The sequence below is a fragment of the Lineus longissimus genome, chromosome 8 (assembly GCF_910592395.1).
Source record: "Lineus longissimus chromosome 8, tnLinLong1.2, whole genome shotgun sequence".
NCBI lineage: Eukaryota > Metazoa > Nemertea > Pilidiophora > Heteronemertea > Lineidae > Lineus > Lineus longissimus.
The window spans coordinates 20,633,960-20,653,242 of NC_088315.1; the positions used below are offsets into that span (position 1 = coordinate 20,633,960).

The 19,283-nt window shown below is 41.2% G+C and overlaps 1 protein-coding gene and 1 long non-coding RNA gene across 5 annotated transcripts in view; one reads left to right on the plus strand and one right to left on the minus strand.

The window, feature by feature from the left end:
• The window catches only part of LOC135492199 (ephrin-4-like), a 101,733-nt gene extending 90,054 nt beyond the window's left edge, over positions 1-11,679 (minus strand). For all 3 annotated transcript variants that reach the window (XM_064778483.1, XM_064778482.1, XM_064778484.1), the window contains exon 1: positions 11,426-11,679. In XM_064778483.1, coding sequence (XP_064634553.1) covers positions 11,426-11,556 — 131 coding nt within the window. In that variant the 5' untranslated portion in view covers positions 11,557-11,679. The remainder of the gene's footprint in view (positions 1-11,425) is intronic.
• A 4,546-nt stretch (positions 11,680-16,225) lies between these two features.
• LOC135491987 (uncharacterized) lies at positions 16,226-18,372 on the plus strand. Of its 2 annotated transcripts, none has more exons than XR_010448004.1 (4): positions 16,226-16,371; positions 17,045-17,157; positions 17,532-17,706; positions 17,923-18,372. It is a non-coding gene; the product is annotated as an uncharacterized LOC135491987 (long non-coding RNA). The 2 variants fall into 2 exon arrangements; XR_010448005.1 differs by having other exon boundaries at positions 16,227-16,371; positions 17,532-17,619.
• Positions 18,373-19,283: the final 911 nt, after the last annotated feature.

Sequence of the window (19,283 nt, forward strand, 5' to 3'; positions counted from 1 at the left end):
TATGGTGGTTAGATGTACCCATGATATCAAATTGGTGGCAATCGGGCGAGAAGTTAAGGAATAATCACATTTTTAAGGTTTTTGGATTTTTCCCCCTGGTGGTCAAGTGGTGAATCATATTGGACCAAACTTCGGTCCCTGAGATCACCTGACTAAGGGGTAAATGTGTACCAAATTTGGTATCAATAGTCATTGCAGTTTAGAAACGTGCCATCGTTACATCCTAACGGCCAATTTACACCATTTGACCTCTGTGACCTTGAAAAGGAGGTCAAATCAAAAACCCGGAGGATATATGATGCACCTTTGCTAGAAGTACCTACCATATTTTTTTCAAAATTTCCTGACTACTATTAAGGGAGATATTGCATATTTTCACTTTTAACGTTTGGCCCCCTGGTGGCCAAACCATGTAACGAATCGGACCGAAACTTGGTCTCCCAGGTGTCATTACATAAGGGTACATGTGTACCAAGTTTCAACTCAATAGCTCTAACAGTTACGAAACGTGCCCTGCTAACAGACGACGGACGACGACGGACGACGACGACGACGACGACGACGACGGACGACGGACGCCACGGTATGGGATAAGCTCACCTCTGCTAAGAGGTGAGCTAAAAATATGACAATGCAGGAATTCAAGAAATCGTAATCATTTGAATTTGTTTGAGTGCGTCCGCCCCCTGTACTAACATTTGGGGAAGAGGTACAAGATTTTCACATTTATATACGTGTCATTGCTATTTATATCGTGTCCACGTTAGTGTGTAGGCTGCGTTTCGTTTTTATATGCTTGTAATCATGAATGTTGGTATGCTACAAGGGTAATACACAGTAATACTGCATTCCTTTCTGACGATTTTGAGCCGCAGATGGTATTTTCCACATGATATTCAGAAACGCTCATACAGAGTAATATTACCATTTTCGACGAGATTCTAAAAGACCTCGGTTAATGTTGTACTTTTTATTGCATCTCAGTTTCGGGTACAGTAAAGACGTTGTTACCACTGGCCCAGGACTGTCATTTTACCCAAAACCTCAGAGAGGTGCTTGGTTTTGGTCTAAATGTTAGCTCCACCATTGATGCGTTTCGTTAGGTTATGGATACGAACCTCCAGTTAGGTATCAATTCAAAGAAGAAGAAATCTTCGAGAAGTCTAGACTTCATGTGAAAGTAAAAACAATCAGAAACTGTTGGCATCGGGAATCAATAAACACTCATTTGAATCAGCAAGTTAGGAGAATTTATTCATAATTAATAAGAATTAATATTGTTGGTGGTGTAACACATTGTATGAGTCAGGGCAAGAAGTGACATTGTAACTGGACATGTAAAGGATATTACTCTGCAGTCAGGCAAATTGCATGTCGGCAAACATGATGAATTATTTGAATATTTGAATATTTGATGGAAAAGGAATCAAGCCTTGATTTTATGACTGGTCACTGCATACTCAAGTTTGCAGGAATCTTTTGCTCAACAAAATTGTAACCACAGTTTGACACATGATAAAGATATTTAGTGCGGGTCAGGGAATACATTTACAAATGAAAATGAAAGGACACAGAAATGTTTTTCCAAATGACATGGACATGTTATTTTTGTTGAGGTCAGATGATGATTTTTGTGCACTTGTGATATGAGTGTTTTATTTATTTTGATCGATTTTAACAAGTTGAGAAAATGTGTGTGTCAATATGTGATAATGAGACATAGAAATAAGACAAGTCATGATAGGGCCTGGTATTATAGAAATATTACAATTATCGCAATCAGAGCGAGAATCTAAGAATCTAAGAATGTTAGGCCAAACATGTATTACAGAAATTCTGCATGTACCCTTGATTTCTACATGTAGGCCTAAGTCAGTTAGGGGTCTAAGTGTTGATTCTAGACCTTATCCAATTTCTGCACCTAACTGTTGATGTTTTGATAAAACATAACTGGTTTTTGGGCGAAGTTTGTTTAGCAGTTACCAAACCTGGATCGAAATTGCGACTACCCGCGTGCTGGAAAATTGAATTTGATTGTCAGGTTGAGGTCTGTAATATTCATTCGTAAACTTATAAAGTGTGTTCATGATTTTCTCCTTCTGTATGCTCCCAGAATGTTCCAACACTAAACTCCATTTACTACACCCCTAGAAGTTCAAAAGAGAAAGCCAGTGGGATAAAACTTGGCAAGGTAACATAAGCCAGCATATGCTACATATGAAGAGTTATTTATGGCTTCAATCACCAATTTGGCATGCCAGGGGAGGAGCATCTATATGACCTATATTGACTGCAGAACATGTTGCCCACCTACTTTCGTTCACATTTTTATTTATGTTTTGGGTAATTCGTAAATTGCTCCCAGAGAAAATTGGGTTGTTAGCTACCAGGAAAAGCTATTTTCCGCACCAGAGTAATGAGAGAGCTAACTAATGATAATTATCTTGATGACAGAAGGCGTGAATTAGTTCCAGGTCTATTTCTGGATGTAACGAACTGGTAAATCAATTTTGCTACGAATATGAATTAGTTTCTATGTATGGTGACTGTGGTTTTTACATTTGTAATAAGTTAGTGGCTAAGCATGCACTGGCGCAAAATGATGTCCTCGTACTTTTGTTTTGTTAATGAGATATTCTCCTGAAACGAATTCATTAATTAGTATAATTGAGGCGTTAACTAATAGTATCCTGGTGGGATGGCATTGCCATGGAGCCAGTCATGGAGCCAGTCATGGAGCCAGTCATTGAGCCAGTCATGGATCTTTGGAACTATTATACTTTTTTCCAAGACTGTTTATTTTGATCTCAAAAAAAGTCTATCTGGAAGTTCTGTTAGGGGGTTGTCTAAAGGCTAAATTAAAGTTATTCAATAGTTGAAATTTCACAAAACGGCAAAAAAAATAACTGTTGGTATTTGCGGTTTACAGTAGTGGCTAAAAGTAATCAATCTTTCCAGCTAGACTATAGGCCAACTGCGCAGGAAATTGGCCAACACCATAGGACTCTAATAAGTGAAGCAGTGTGAGGGTAAAGATTGAGAAAATTACTAACAACATATTGTGGTCATTAGCTGGCCTTAATTAGTTTATTCAACAGTTGGGTGTCACAGAGTCAACTGATCATTATTGAGAGGTTTGAACAAGGCTGGAATGTTCATAAGTATCATATAGGTTACAATGTTAGTAGACTTGTCTATTATTAAGGACACCCTCGAGTTTGACCAGTGCTGTCCTCATGAAGAAGTGTCTTGATATGGGAGGTCAATTTGAAATGAAACAACCAATTTGGGTCCCAAACTAGTGTCCCTAGGAGAGAGGGTGTCCTTGTTAGAGAGGTGTCTCTAAAAGAGGTTACGAAGCATATCAGCACAGGCCAATCCAAGGTAATTTAAGACAGATTGGCTGGTATTGTTCTTTCCAAAGTTAATCAGAAACATCTTGAATCGGAAATATCTTCAAACGGAAACCTCTTTTCAAAGAATCTATACAGGGCAACGTGAGATTACTTTGTCCGAAGTGTTCTGGTATTCCAGTTTTATCAAAGTTCCTATGCACAGGGCTCTGCAGATATACACACACCGTATACAGAAACTCATCAAGTATCATAACCACCTAGAAGACCGAACATACCTGAAGTATACAATGAAGACTTCGTGACAGAGTAATGTACTCTAAACAGGTGGTCATCCTCCCATCACCCAGGAGACCGACAAATCTCCCTCACTAATTATCCGTTAATGGTGCCGATAGTAGGCGGATGGCCAAACTAATCAGATCCATGGGGGAACCTGCTCTAAGCGCACCCTAATGGTGGCTAATTGTCCAAGACGGAGATCTCCTTATGCTGACCTACAAGACAGAACCCCAGGGAGGGCCACTTGGGTTGTTCCCATCAATCTGTGAACAAGTTCCTAGGTTCCAGCTCAACTTGACCAAGAGTTATGTAGGTTCATTACAGGTTTATCTGTCATGATGTCCAGCGCTTCACCCGAAGTTGCTCAAACATGTCTCTATGTAAATGTTAAGGGAAGTATACAAGTGTGCTGTCAACTACACTTGGAATACAGTTTGTCAACAGCCTTGAAGGATATACTGCATCGTGGCCATGATTGTACATGTCGGACGAGATGAGCTCAATAGTTTTCACACTGTCACATACACGTCCAGCCAGACACATGCGAAGGACTAGTCTTTGGTTAAGAATACATTCTTTTGTTGTCATAGCGATTATGTAACAAGATGGCCGACATGATGACAAACCTTGCCAACTTGTCTCGCAAGGTGTTGAAGTGATGTCGCAGGGTGTAATTTTGTCTGAATGTGTGAAGATTTGCTGGGTTTCAAGAGGGCGTTGCAAGTCTGCTCAATATAATGAATCATGGATAGGTGCGGATATTCGCACCCATCGATGATAGTGTCTCGTTGTTATGTTTGTGGGACAATGGTGGCAAGGAAGAGAGATTGTATATCGTGAGTTTCATGAATGTCAAGGTGGTAACTTTTGTATCAGAGACGGATGCAGAAATTGGGTCTGAACACGAATGCGTTGCGTTATGTCTGTGGCCCTTCTTATGAATGCACTTTATCCTAGCTGGGGAATGTGCCAGTTACTTCTTTCTTGAAAACAGTTTGAAAAGGACAGCAAATCCTGATAACACTTTTAAATGATCAGATTGCACTTCGATTTCAAGTTCAAGGAATAAAGTCTGACAAAACAGTTTGAAAAGGACAGCAAATCCTGATAACACTTTTAAATGATCAGATTGCACTTCGATTTCAAGTTCAAGGAATAAAGTCTGACAAAAAACCTGAAGATCTTTTGAAGATTTTCTTAGAAATCTTGAATTACTGATGGAATTTTGATCCCGCTTTTAAAGATATAAACCCAAATTTCATATTAGCCACAGGGAAAAATATCGATAAGATTTCATGAGATTATCCTACAGATTATTTCATCAAAAATTTAGCAATTTTTGAAAAAAAGATTATTTTTTAACATTGTGGATGTCTGAAAGATGAGAGCACACTACTGGGATACAATGTATTGTGCTAAGTTTTGAGAACATGTTTGCATGAATGATGCCATTTTTATTTATACTCTAGAAAAATTGCAAAATATCTCAATTTTCAGTCTACACAATAAAAGAACAGCCTAGGATGGTGCTTCCTCGGGGCACGACTAATGGCAGACATCTACGATATTTACCAATCAAATTCTTTCGAATAAAGCCTATTTATGGATGTCCAAAGAACACACCAATATAACAAATGAGAGACATGTACATCTCATCATACCATGTATAAGCATTCGTTTCAAACTAACTGTAAACTAAATATTGATGGTGATTACAAACTCAAGTTTGACAATTTTGTGTCAAGTTGACATGAAATTCTCTCAACACTGGACAGTGGTGACATTCTCGACAGTAACACTACAATGAATTACATCGATGATGAGCCCTAAATTCTTGATATATTTGTCGCAAATCTCTGCAGGGGCTCAAACCTCGGACAGACACGCAATTAGTCGACATATCTTCACCACATTTTCATACTTCGAATAATCTCACGCAAACATGTTCCGTTTTTTCAATGGCAAAACGGCCAAGAGTTGGTTTATTACAGATTTCTTCCTTCCTTTTCCCTGAACGTGTTTCAGACCGGACAAAACTACTCAAATGCTGGCCTCATGCTGGCGTGGTCAGGGCCAGGAATGTGCCCAGTTGGTGAACAGGTGTTTTGAAGGACACTCCGGACCCTCAAATGTCCTAAATCCACTCCTTCAATTCATTGAATGTACACATATATGTGGATGTATCAGGTTAACCCTTTTCTGCTGAATGTGTTGACTGTCAAATTCTCATGGTGTTTGTTTTGGCGGAATACGAAATGTCTTCCCGCGAAAATTTGGCTATCAATAACAGTTACAGATTGAGAAGGAGACAGTGACAATGACATGATGAGACATTGTGCACATACTAATAACCAAGTTCTCACTTTTTTAATTCCCCAGTCAAATAAGTGATCGATGTTGCACACGTGTTGTCTCGTATATCTGAATGTTGAGTATCTAAAGTTTTTCTGCCACTTTCAACGGAAGTAACAGGATAAGAGAATGGGCTACAAGCTCTTGGTGATAACGTCTGTTTCTCACTCATATCAAGAGCTGAACACTTGGCTAACGTTTCTTCGAGGACATGAGGTTGTCGCCTATAGGTGAAATGAGGATAACACCAGGTTCGATGAAGAGAGATTGAGCCAATGTTCAGCATTAACGGGAGGGTTGGAATTAACTGAGAAATAGTGGCATTGTCTGAAGAAAACTCGAAACATAACTGTTGAGATGACGTACACAGCGATCGCGCTATCATGACCTCATTATGTCAAGATGAAGTCTTCAAGCCAAGATTTGTTCATATCTGGATGCATCTACTGACATAACTAACCTCAAGCTCACATTCTAACTCATATCCCTGGACATACGGGAGTCAAAGCCAGCTATTCCGTGCCAATATGGATACGTATCAACAAAGAATTTCATTCAGATGGGAGACAAAGCATCACAACGTAAACAGCCAGTAGTGGACTGCCAGTGTTATGAATGGTCCGGCCAGCTAAGCATGGTCCCTGTGTGACGGACTGAAGCTAAACCCCTTATGCACCATCACAATGGCTCAAATGCTATAAAAACATTGGTAGCCAGGCCATACAGGTCAGTCATGTCGAGCTTTCAGGCTGGCGCAGGATTTGGACGGGGATTTTTGCACCTCTGAGGGAGGTGATAAGATCTCTGTCTGGGTTGAGAAAGTTTGTGTTTGGGGACACTGGGTAAGCTGTGATGACTTTGTCTGCTGCTGACTGGAGTGTATACACAGCTTAGAGATATGTAAGAAGGTTTTAGATGCCCAACTCCGTCAATGGAAAACCTGGTACGAATGGTGTACTGTCAACCCTCATGGTGAGGACGCCTGGGAGAGCAAACCAGAGTAGTGTCTTCATCAACGTATTTTCTCAATTTGGCACAAATTTTCATCTCATTGCCAGGATTTCAAAACCAACCATAACTGCAGCCAAACTTAATAAGGCGAATTGAAATTTGATTTCGTCATAGTAACGAGACGCCAATAAACATCAAGTATTTGCCACAAACTTTTCAGCGATCCAGCATCGATATCACCACACTGATTTCATAAACTTCACAGGAATGAAATGCAATGTACACAACTCAGAGCTTTTCACAAATCATGTAAATTGACACGCCTATGTTACATTGGATTTGGCTCGTCGCGACGATCAATGGCGGACAAATGATATGATTGGTTGTTAGTGATTATGCCAGTTGTGCGAATGAAAATGTAATGGACACAACGATGGCCTTTACAAGTCGGCTCAAGCTGATATGTCTCCAGTTTATAAGTTACTACGGCGCTCTCGAATATGATATCAAATCAATATTTCATTTCTCAGATACGCGAGTTTACAAACTGAACCAACAACAATGGTAGATAATATTGCAAGAGAAATTTCATTTTCCAACGTGAATATTGAGATAAAAGTCAATATGGAAAGAAAATACAGGTATGCACTTTAAAATACCACACTCGATGACTATGGACTCCCTACCACAAATTTCAGAAAAATTTCAACTGGGAAATCATGAATTGTTTATAAGTTTTCCACATGATGAAATAAGTGCAGCCGTCTGCAAACAATTTTTTTTACTTTTTACAACACGTTCATGGCATAAACTCAGGTTCTGACGCCCAAGAGTGGTGGAAAATGGTCTCAAGAAACTGAAGTGGCACTTTCGGGGAATATTATTGTAGTCACCAGGCAAAAAAGTGAAGAACACATCATTGATTTCATTCATAGGTCAAGAATCACTTAGTAACGTTTTTTTAAAACAATTTGAAGTGTATACTCTGGTGCAGTGTTTGATACCTTGAATTGATGAGGTACCAAACGTGTAAGATGAAAGTGGGAAGTTTGTTCAAGGGATAGGTCATTTCAACCTTACTGGAAGTAGAGGACAAGTGGGAAGTCTGTTCAAGGGATAGGTCATTTCAACCTTACTGGAAGTAGAGGACAAGTGGAAAGTCTGTTCAAGGGATAGGTCATTTCAACCTTACTGGAAGTAGAGGACAAGTGGGAAGTCTGTTTAAGGGATAGGTCATTTCAACCTTACTGGAAGTAGAGGACCTTGGTAGAGGACAATGCTTTTTGGATAATTTGTAATTGAGAACGTTTCAGAGGCCCTCTGCAAATAAGGACGGTGGTGATTTTTGAACAAATCTGTATATCCATCCTTAACACTGACATTTCCTAATTTTACTTCATGTCATGGAGGTACATCCAGTACAGCACCGAAGACAGTTTTTTAAATCATTAGTTTTTTAACAGTGTGTGTGGTTTATGGTACAACAATGAATCAAATTCCAGAAGGACCCCCTGCAGCCCATCACATCCAGACCATACATGTTGTATAGACCAGCTGGTCCTACCCGCCATGGTTGAGGCCCTTTTGTAGGACGTGTCAGGGACAGTGCATTGTCACCTTGATCTCAGGGAGGGACCACACCATGCACAGACCCTCATCCACCTGGGACCTCAGTTAAGCATGATTAACCCCTCAATCAAAGCCTGCCTTCTCACCTGTAAAGCTGGGCTTTGATAATTGACTGTCTAGCCCCAGGGGATGGATAAACAGCAGGAAACAAAGGGGTTAAAAGGGTCACAAGAAAAACAAAGGAGTCCCTGTTGGTCATTATGAAGTGTCTAAGGCCAGGAAGCCATTCAAGAAAGGTTTCATTCAGGTTTATTTAAGTAGAATAAAATATTAAAGGGTTTCCTGGATGGTATATTGGATTAGGATGGGATTTCCTTGGTCCCTCATCTCTTGTTCACAGGTCTGCTTAAATGGGATGTACGACCTACAATCGCGCATAGAAATATCACAACATCTCAACCAATTCATTTCACACCTGTGAACACAGAAAATTGGTCCAGAAAGAAAACAAAATACTTCAGACCTGCAAAAGTGAGATATCACCAAAAGAGACAGTGTACCAACCAGATTATAAAGGACATCACCTGATGTATATCGGAGTCATTCTTCAGCACTGGCAAACTGAATGCTAGAGGAAACCATGGGCCTAATATCCTGAGCTTGTTGGCTGCTGATGTGAAAAACACATTGAAACAAATTGGTTAGAACCTTTCCTCTAACTTTCTTATTCTCCCCTAGAAAATGCATGTTGTCAACTCACATGCATCGCATGAGGCAATGAATAATGCCACACAAAACTGTTACCAATTCTTTGACTTGAAATCTCTCTTTATCACTGTCAACACACATTAAAACCCATAGAAATTCTCATTTGGACAGCTGATCCCAAGAATAAACACTCCAGCAAAGAGGTGCGGCCAACGGACCATGAATATTTTCAGTAAAACTATAAAACTCTAACATATAAAGTGTAGCAATACCAAAAACCTGGGAAAATATTATGTGTGAAACATTACTTGGTAAGGAATTTTGTGTCCCATGTATAATATTAGGACGCTTATTTCTATCTCAGAATGTCCAAAGATTCCAGACACACGATCTAATTTATAGCTATATACATGAACATTTTTTCTCTCTCAAGAATGCTTGTTTAATGTTCTTGATCAAATATGTGTGGAGGCCTTCAGACATTTGAAAAATGTCATATTTGTTGGGATTTGTATACAAAGCGATAGAGTTTCTGACAGAATAATTGTCTGGAGTGGACGTGTGCACCAAGTGTGTATGAGAGCCAACATTGTGGCCAGATTCACAATCACTGGCTGAGAACCACAAGTTTCAACTTTAAGATGAAAAAAATAATCACTTTAACCATTTCATTCTTAGACATTTTCTTATCAATAAGAATAAGAATTTTTTTCCGAGCAGTTTGGCTTTCATACATTAAGAATTCGTTTGTGTGCCTTTGACTATTGTAATTAGGGTCTTAAAGGGTTAAAAATTAATTAGCCATCAATAAGGACTCCCTGAGGATAACATTTCCCTGATGCTCACACTGTAAATCCTTGCACACAGCGGAACTGTCGGTCTCTCGTTCAGGATGAGAGGACCAGGAGGATTAATTAGACATCTCGAGCAAGATCAAAGAAACTGACATTGATGTCTGCAAAGGACCAAGTCACAATCACTGATTCGGAGCATTAATTATGCAGTTTCTGGTCTTGGATTAATTAAGCCGCTACCACGGAACTACAGTTTATACATGTCTTTTTTCTCCAAGTTGTCATCAAGCCAAAGAGGTTTTTAACAAGTTTAATTAAATAAGATGCTATTGTTTCTACTAAACTTTTCACTTGAATGATTCCTCACCTGAAAAACGAATTTTTTTCATTGCATTGTTTCTATTATATCCAATTTTCACCTTTTGTTTCAATGATCTTTTATCTGAAAAATCTAGTTTTCCTTTCAATGACATAGCGGGTAACACATTTTCCGAGAAATGTTTAATTTCTGACAAAATTTCTGCAACAAAAAAAACCCAGACCAAATTACTGCCTTTTTCACCATGCAGTTTGAATCTTTGTCCAGTACTGTTCATTTAGTGATAATTATCTATTTATGTTATCAGTTATATATGCAACACATCCCCATTTATTTATTAATGTAGTTCTTGCAGTTAATAACATGCTGGTATAGCCTTCATTCATATCTATATCACCATAATTATTGCACAATGGAAACCCCCTGACATACACACAGGATATTGCACACTTTTGTGATAAGAGGGTTGGATTCTTAATTTTTAGCTTGCCCCCAAACTCACATGATCATGGTTAAAGCACAGCTGGTACAACCCTTAAGATTGCAATAAAAACACTCTTGTATTGCAGTTGCCACCCTTGATCCAACATCGCAGGCTTGCCAAATTCTGCCAGCAGTAATTAAGGGGAATCCCAAAAAATGGTTTCTTTGGTAATTATTTCCTAGTTGTATAAGCCAGCTTTCATGGTTTCTCTTTTAGATGTTTCATCTTTTAGATGTTGGTAAGAATCATCACATTACAATGATAACTCTTCAATAAACCAATGATTATTCTGATATCAAATATTCAGCTTCCCCAAGAATATGTTTATATCCCTCATCAGAAAAAAAGACTAAAGATTTATATAAAACATGAAGATTATGCACAAAATTATACACAGGCAAGCTCTGCAAGCACCGTATATTGTGTATCCATTCCAAAGTGCGCGTGAAAATTATAAAACTTTCAAAATAAATAACCCAAAACCCGCGCACAATTTCACAAAAATAACTTTTCCATCAACTTCTTTGAAGTCTTCTTTTGCAATCCACATGATGTCTTAAATCCTGAAACGCAACCTTTCCGAGAATAAGGCGAAATAAAAAGTGAGACTTACATTTCATTGCTCGAGTTCCAGTAGATGGATATCGGCACACTCCCAGCAACTAATCCAGAGCGCTCGCCGAGCATCATCGCGAAATAAAGCCCCAATAAACTGTATAAAAATTGATACACAAGCCACGGCATTTTGAAGATTTCACTTCAGAATGTCAGAACCTATCCTGGTGAAAGTTTGATGCTCATCTGGGCGGTTAAACACACGAAAAGTCCCGTCTCTAAGAGTTGCGCTATCCCTCACGCACGCGCCTCGCTATCTAGTCCTTAAATGTGTTGGAAACTACCTTACACTACTTTACCGAAGCACTACTAGGTCACGTGGCAGAAAGAGACCGATGGGAGGTTCGGATTTGAGTGCTCGTCACGCGCGCCATGTGGTATGTTGACAATGACTGGCCGGTTATCATTATTGGTCTATCTACTGGATGCACAGTACCAAAATGTCTACAGGCCCAGGGGATTTTACACTCCGGTACACCGGGCATCAAACCGATAGTTCTCTGTCTTGGGTGGTCAATTATTTTTACCTTCGACAATTGAGAATAACACAAAGACAAGAGCCCGAACGAACGAGGTAGTCATGTTGGAGAGGAAAACAAATTTAAATGTGAGCAAGAGCTAGCTGACCAGCTTAGCAGCAGGGTTTTATCAAGGTAGGGTGGTACCCTTGACATTTAATAAGTTTTTCAAAAGTACAAGACAATGTAGGGTGGCCAGCAATTGAATGTAGGATTGCGCTTGGGAAACTCCTTGACACTCTTCTCGAGCAATGTTGGGTGGCTGCTCCCAGGTATGGTGGAACGCCCTGACAATATGGCCTTGCGGAAACACAGATTACATAGGAAGATTGTCACACCCCGTAAAGTGTCAACGTGCCATCCCTCCCCTCACTGACACGCAGAGGTCCTTCGGGCAGTGTCAGGTAATGAAACAAAAGAAAAAATGTGACCGCGAAACACAGCTTCATTACATACAGCTCCATGTTCACAAGCGAGCCCTGCGTTCTTTCGGGTTGTTTATCATGCTTTACCATGTTGATCACCCGACCGGTTCAGTGATAATGCGACAGTGTCCTGATGGGAGGTTGTCGCGACACACTATATACGCCTTCAATGACTGCTAACTACTGATAACATTGATAAAACGTTTGTCAAATTTGTCGTCACTGTCATGTGCTGTCACCTGAGCTAAAAAATGGAACTGCCATGGTGCGCTATGAAAGGAGAGGGCACATCCAGAAGACATGGGGCACCACGTAGAACTTGACACAATTGGAGACAAGGCGCACCAAGTAGCGAAAAGGAACATCCATTAGAGGGAAGGGCCAGGCCGGTCTACTGTCTCATTGGCAAAAGTCATTTCTGAAAACATGGTCCTCCCCAGCAGATAAACAACATAGAGCCATGATAAATCCTTATGCATTTAGTGTCACATCTTCACAAGTCTTCGTCACTGTCAGGTACCGCCATCTAAGCTAAGAAATTGGAACTAGGCATTTGCGTAAAATTTAAAATATCGCCCGTTTTTAAGGCGGGGGACGATTTATCGCTGGAACCCCTGAACCAGCTCCCGCAGATCCGTCATTCATAAAGTCAAAGCAAGTATGAACCTGGTTTAATCATGCGATTTATCTTAACTATACTGTACCTATCAAATTGTTTATATACCCGTCAGTTTCTTGCGGCATGGGTACGTCTTGTATACGTTCCATGTAGTACTGCTGGTCCACGGCAGTGGAGCGTGGGAGGAAAGATTGCCGTTTGAATTGACCAGAACCTGGCTACACTGCCGTCTTGCCCACACGATGTGAGAGCCGATGTCACTGCCATCAAGTCAGGCTCGACCCTGGCTGCGGGCCTGGCTGCTCATTTGTCAGGCCGACACGGCGACAGAGAGGAGACTGCCAATGACAGAATATTATATATACATGTATCAGTTAACCCTCTTGCATTCAGTCTAGACATGTTCCATGTATGCGTGTTGATCGTTCTGGTGCGTTATTCCGTCCCATAGCAGGCAGTTGAAAGACACCAGTCTGCCTAATACACGGTCTATTATTGTCTTTAAACAAAGACCGCTCGCACCTCGGCCTTAATCTCCATGGTCTATTATCTTATATCAAAAGGTCATCAGGGCATATCTTGTTAACATCTACCACTACGAAACATGGTCTTTCGAGGACAAATCACAACCAGAATGAAGAGACAAGTTCACTCTAACTTGGGCGACTGGTCTCACATCCATCAAGCATAAAAACGTTGGTTCTATGGTGCATTATTGATGTCTTTTTGGTGGCACGTTCTGCATGAGCGAAAGGACTTTGGGAGGATTCACCAGTTTTCTAAGTTGACTGTGGTCCCAAGTAGTACTTAAGTTGTACTTAAAGAGTTTTCAGGTAGATATTGGGTACAACCAGGCTCGTGAGATCAGATAACCAGCTGGCAGAGGTTGGTTGTTCCATTGTCCGTCCTTGTGAGATGATTACCACGGTACAACCAAATCAGTTGTCTTGTATCACCCATGTAGAACGCGAGTGTAATGTTGTCTTGTGCAGCTAAAGGACCCTTTGAAGTTGTGTCAATGACTTCCCAACCTGACCAGATAACCAGCTGGCAGATGTTGGTTGTTCCATTGTCCGTCCTTGTGAGATGATTACCACGGTACAACCAAATCAGTTGTCTTGTATCACAGTGTAATGTTGTCTTGTACAGCTAAAGGACCCTTTGAAGAGACATCTCCAGTAATCATATGGACAGTCTCATCAGTCAGTCGGTCATAAAGACATTTCTAATAAACATGGGGACAATCTCTTCCGAGTGGTAGTCTGTCCAATTGACCAGGACCAAGTATCTTATTTATATTAGGGGCCTATATGTAGACTAGGCCTGTGGTCTGCTGGTATGACCCATATTTTGGGTATTGTAAAATTGCTATGACAAATATATTAAAAAAACTCTTACATTAGAATATCGATTAGTGTAAGAGGTATCTATCGATAAAATCAAGATCACTTTCAGGTTGATGTTTTTTGAGATGAAAACGAAAGAACATATTAGTGAAGGCACATTAGCAAAACCAAAATATTGATCTTTCAGAATTTAGTTAGGTATCAAACTTTCGTTTCTCTGCTCAACGTATGTGAAGTAGTCGTGATCGCGTAATAGACGAACGCCTGCTGACCTAATACTCGTAGCACAGTGACATGTGCATATCTTTGCTAATTTTGACTATAGCTATACAGCCATGTATATGCAACATAGTTAATTAATTCTAAGATATGCATGCATGCATGCCATGGTGACCAAATTGAGAATCACCGATTGTTGATATATGGGACATGACCTATCCGCCCATGATGCAGCCATTGCAGGCCCCTACATCAATTGTGAAATTGGGACACATTATTTTATCCTTAGGGTAGGCAATGAGGGGAAACACTCAAAAACAGAAACACTCAAAAACATTACACTGGCACCCCGACATGCTCGTCTTCTATGAGAAGGAAAAGGAGGTCCTAATCATCGAGATAGCTGTCAGCTCCGACAGACACGTCCTAGCACGTGCGGAGGAGAAACGATCGAAGTACTGTGGCTGTGACTATCTCATCTCTCTCATCATGTTGTCAACACGGTGGAGCAGCCAGGACTGATTCGGCCTGGCTGTGACTTCCCCATCTCTCTCACCATGTTGACAACTTGGCAGAGCAGCCAAGACTTTTTTTGCCTGGCTGTGACTGTCTCATCTCTCTCATCATGTTGTCTGCACGATGGAGGAGCCAGGACTGTCAAACAGTTGTGTGAGCTCACTAGAGCTTGCACTTACATAATAGTGTAAAACTAAAATTTATATAATATATATATATATGTATATAAAACCGTCATCGGATGCGCATCCGATATGCCACGAGATCCTTTACCGTCAATTCCCTTACCGTCTTCGGATGCGCATCCGATATGCTACGAGATCCTTCACCGTCAATTCCCTTACCGTCTTCGGATCCGATATGCCACGAGATCCTTCACCGTTTATTCCCTTACCGTCTTCGGATGCGCATCCGATATGCCACGAGATCCTTTACCGTCAATTTCTTTACCGTCATCGGATGCGCATCTGATATGCCACGAGATCCTTCACCGTCAATTCCCTTACCGTCTTCGGATGCGCATCCGATATGCCACGAGATCCTTCACCGTCAATTCCCTTACCGTCTTCGGATGCGCATCCGATATGCCACGAGATCCTTCACCGTCAATTCCCTTAACGTCTTCGGATGCGCATCCGATATGCCACGAGATCCTTTACCGTCAATTTCTTTACCGTCATCGGATGCGCATCCGATATGCCACGAGTTTTTTTGTTACCTCACCGTCAATTCCTATACCGTCATGGATGCCACGAGCTTTGTTCGCGTTGTAAAGGTTTCGGGGATACGACTAATGCATGCGAGCACCGTCGGCGGAACCCCAAACCGCCCTCTCGATCTATCCGTAAGGACAAATCACTCTCGTGACCGTCACAGTTACGGACTCCGGACCTCCAGACTTTAGAAAAAGACCGAGCTTTTCTTTACCTTACAATTACTGTATACTCGGCGCCTCACTTATATGTGTTGTTTTTTTCACATACATTGTTCTCGTGGTTTACGGAAAAGTAGGCCTAAAATGTTATAGTGTCTAAAAACAATATTCAGTTAATGGAATTACACTTTTTTCCATTACTGCTTGCTTGATATTGCCCTAACAACTTTTCATTGAATCAATTTTGAGCATTATGTTTACAACGTAGTTATTATAGCACGAATTATGAGTCTAAAATGCCAAATACTTGCAACTATTATGTTAATCACTGAAATCTTAGTGTACTAATTGCTCGCTATAAGCTAGGTTATTGCGCCCCTAAACCAACGTACTGACAACGCTACCTCCCCGGAACTCAAACTTTAACGTGAGTTAATTGTAATCTTACTCTCTATATACCAAAGTGATTTACCTAGGAATACAGTTGCACTTCACTGAAAACTAATGATGTGTTGATGAGTTCAATGAATCCTTCGATTCCTTTGGTTTTCTTGGCGAACTGACGTCCGACAATCAATGACCCGTTGACGTGTACCTGCAATACGCCATTGCCGTAGTGTGTAAACAGATCTATTTTTGGACGAAACTCAGCCCCTCACAAACTTTGGTCCATTTCGCCAATGATGACACTGCTTCTAGACTGTACCACAGCACTTTAAGCTGTAGCAGCGCTAAGCAAGAGTCATGAAGACAAATGTCCGCTGCCAGCCGCTGCTGGACCAACCCCCTCGCCCGCCCCCCATCATGATATCAGATTCAGAGGCCTGGCTGAGCCCTGTGATTTAGCCAAATTGAATATGATTCTTTTCTACTGTGATGTTAAGGCCCTTATGTCATGCAGCGTATTCGGTAGCACCGGTACACAACTTATGTTAAACCGCGACGTCTGCTGCAATTCAAATTGCATATGACGCCAACGGAATTGTGACGACTTGTTTCTCAAATCTTTTAGTGAACAGTGATCACGGGCTGTGGGAATTGCGAAGGGATGGTGTAGAGTATCGCCACAACAATGTTGATATGATCACTTGTCGTTTCAGCGGGCATGACTTGGTACATCCAGTGACCCAGCAAAAAGTAGCCCTGGTACAGCCAGAAGTAGCAGCAAATCGCAAAAGGGGATCCTTGTCTGACTGGTGGCTGGACCACAATGGTAGGTCACCATCAAATAAGGGAGTGGATCCAGCACAGCTGGATAGAGGGGGCCCCGTTGAGGGCGAAGCCTGAATATGGTGAGGGCTCGCCCTCACAATCACATGAAAGCGCAGTAGGCGCTCACCCACGAAGGGAGGTCTGGGGGTCTCCAGCAGGAAAATTTTGAAACTGAGATGCTCTCAGATGCGTTTCCCAAGTGTCTGAGAGACGATGTTTACTCGTTAATTCACTGCAAAGAAATGCATAACGAAAAAGCCACCTAGGTTTTCTTCTTTGGGTTGTGAGGAGAATATTTCAAATCATTTGAGCAGCAGTGTCTAACCTACAACGCGGTCAATGATTTCCACTGTGTTTTTGTTTTCACTGTTTCAGACACTTGTTGGAAAAGGAAGGACCAAAGGTGCCATCGTCGAGGGCCCAGATAGATGAAGAGATTGAAGCCTGGGCTGCACACAATCCTGTTAGTAACAAAAAAAGAAGGAAAAAATGCTGTCCCATTTGTCCATATGCCCAGCGCCAGAACCCATTTATACATCTGGGTAGTGAGGCAAGTGTCTAAGAGACCTGCCTGAGTCTCTCACCGACAGTAGGATTCGAACCAGGGACCTCTTGACCTCTAGTTGAGGGTCAGAGCCACTAGTCCATAGTGTGTCGTGTAGATTCACGCTGGTCTTGCTCTTCGATCTTGTCACGTCACATCCTTGTCCCTTGCTCTGCCACAATCATGTACTGTATTGAATTGAATTCTATTTTCTGTCTTCAGAAAATCTAGGAAGAAGTCGCCACCCACTGATGATCTCATCCAAGTTTACCAAAGACTCCAAAGCAGTACAGGAGAGGAATGGTGGCCTGTTCGAACAGGCATGGACTGAATCGCCAGCTCTCATCTCCCTAGTCACTCCGATGGCCACGTGTCGCTCCTCGATCAACAGCGATTTCAATGAATGATGCGTTGATGTGGGCAAAAAGTGAATCCTTTCTCGCCTTTGAACTCTGGTGTTCGTCGTATCAATCCATTTTGATTGTCGAGCAACTTGTGGGCACACCTCAACTTGTTAGTGGGAAGTAATTTGCAATAGAGTGACTTACTTTTATTATTTTTTCACTTCACATCATTGTTATTTTGAAAAATCCTGCCAAAATTCTGTTGACTGTTTGTTGTCGACAAGAGTCTATGTTTCATGAATAACAAGGCTGTGTTCTGTACATTGTATTCCGTCTTTAGTCTCCTGTCTTTGCATCTGTTTTCATTATTTTGTTGCCTTAAAAGAGGGCAACGTTAAGTCGGTGAATTGGTTTGGATGGAGATGACCCTTAAGAAAAAAATCTCAGATTCACCATGGTAAAATCGGAGTTGACCATGCTCGCCATGGTGAATGCAGCGTTCACCATGGTGAATTCAAAGTTTACCATGCTCACCATGAATGTAGAATTTATCATGCTCACCATGGTAAAATATTTCACCGTCCCAATTCACTATGGTGAAGTGCTGTCAGATTGCCATGGTGAAATTGAGACACATTATTTTATCCTTAGGGTAGGCCCCCTACACCAACACCTAACACTTTCTCAACCCCAATACTTGACCTGACCCAATGTATGTCTGCCCTTATCAGCCCAGAAACTCCCCAACCCAAGCAAAATCATGAAGCCCATCGCACTATTGTCCGTCTTCTGTCATGGTACAGGCAACGGCAATTGCGATTGGTGAAATCCCAATATCTTTCTGTCTGCATGGTCTGTGGGATGTGGAAACAATCAACCTCTGCCAGCTGCTTATCTATTCAGATTGTGAAGGCCTTGACACAACATAAAAACTCTGAAACAACTACCCTCTGCCAGCCGGTTATCTGGTCAGGTTGGGAAGACCTTGACACAACCTAAAAATTACACCAAGGTAACCGCTAATGAACTTTGGAGACGACAGGACAGCCGACGTAACAACCAACCTCTTCCAGCTGGTTATCTGGTCAGGTTGGGAAGACATTGGGTGATATGAATAAAGAGTAGTAAATGCTTTTATCTAAAACTCCATGTACATTTACACTTGGCCTTTCTGTACAAAATTGAAGTAAAAGCATTTGCTAGCCTTTATTTATATCACCCAAGACCTAGTCTGCTGGT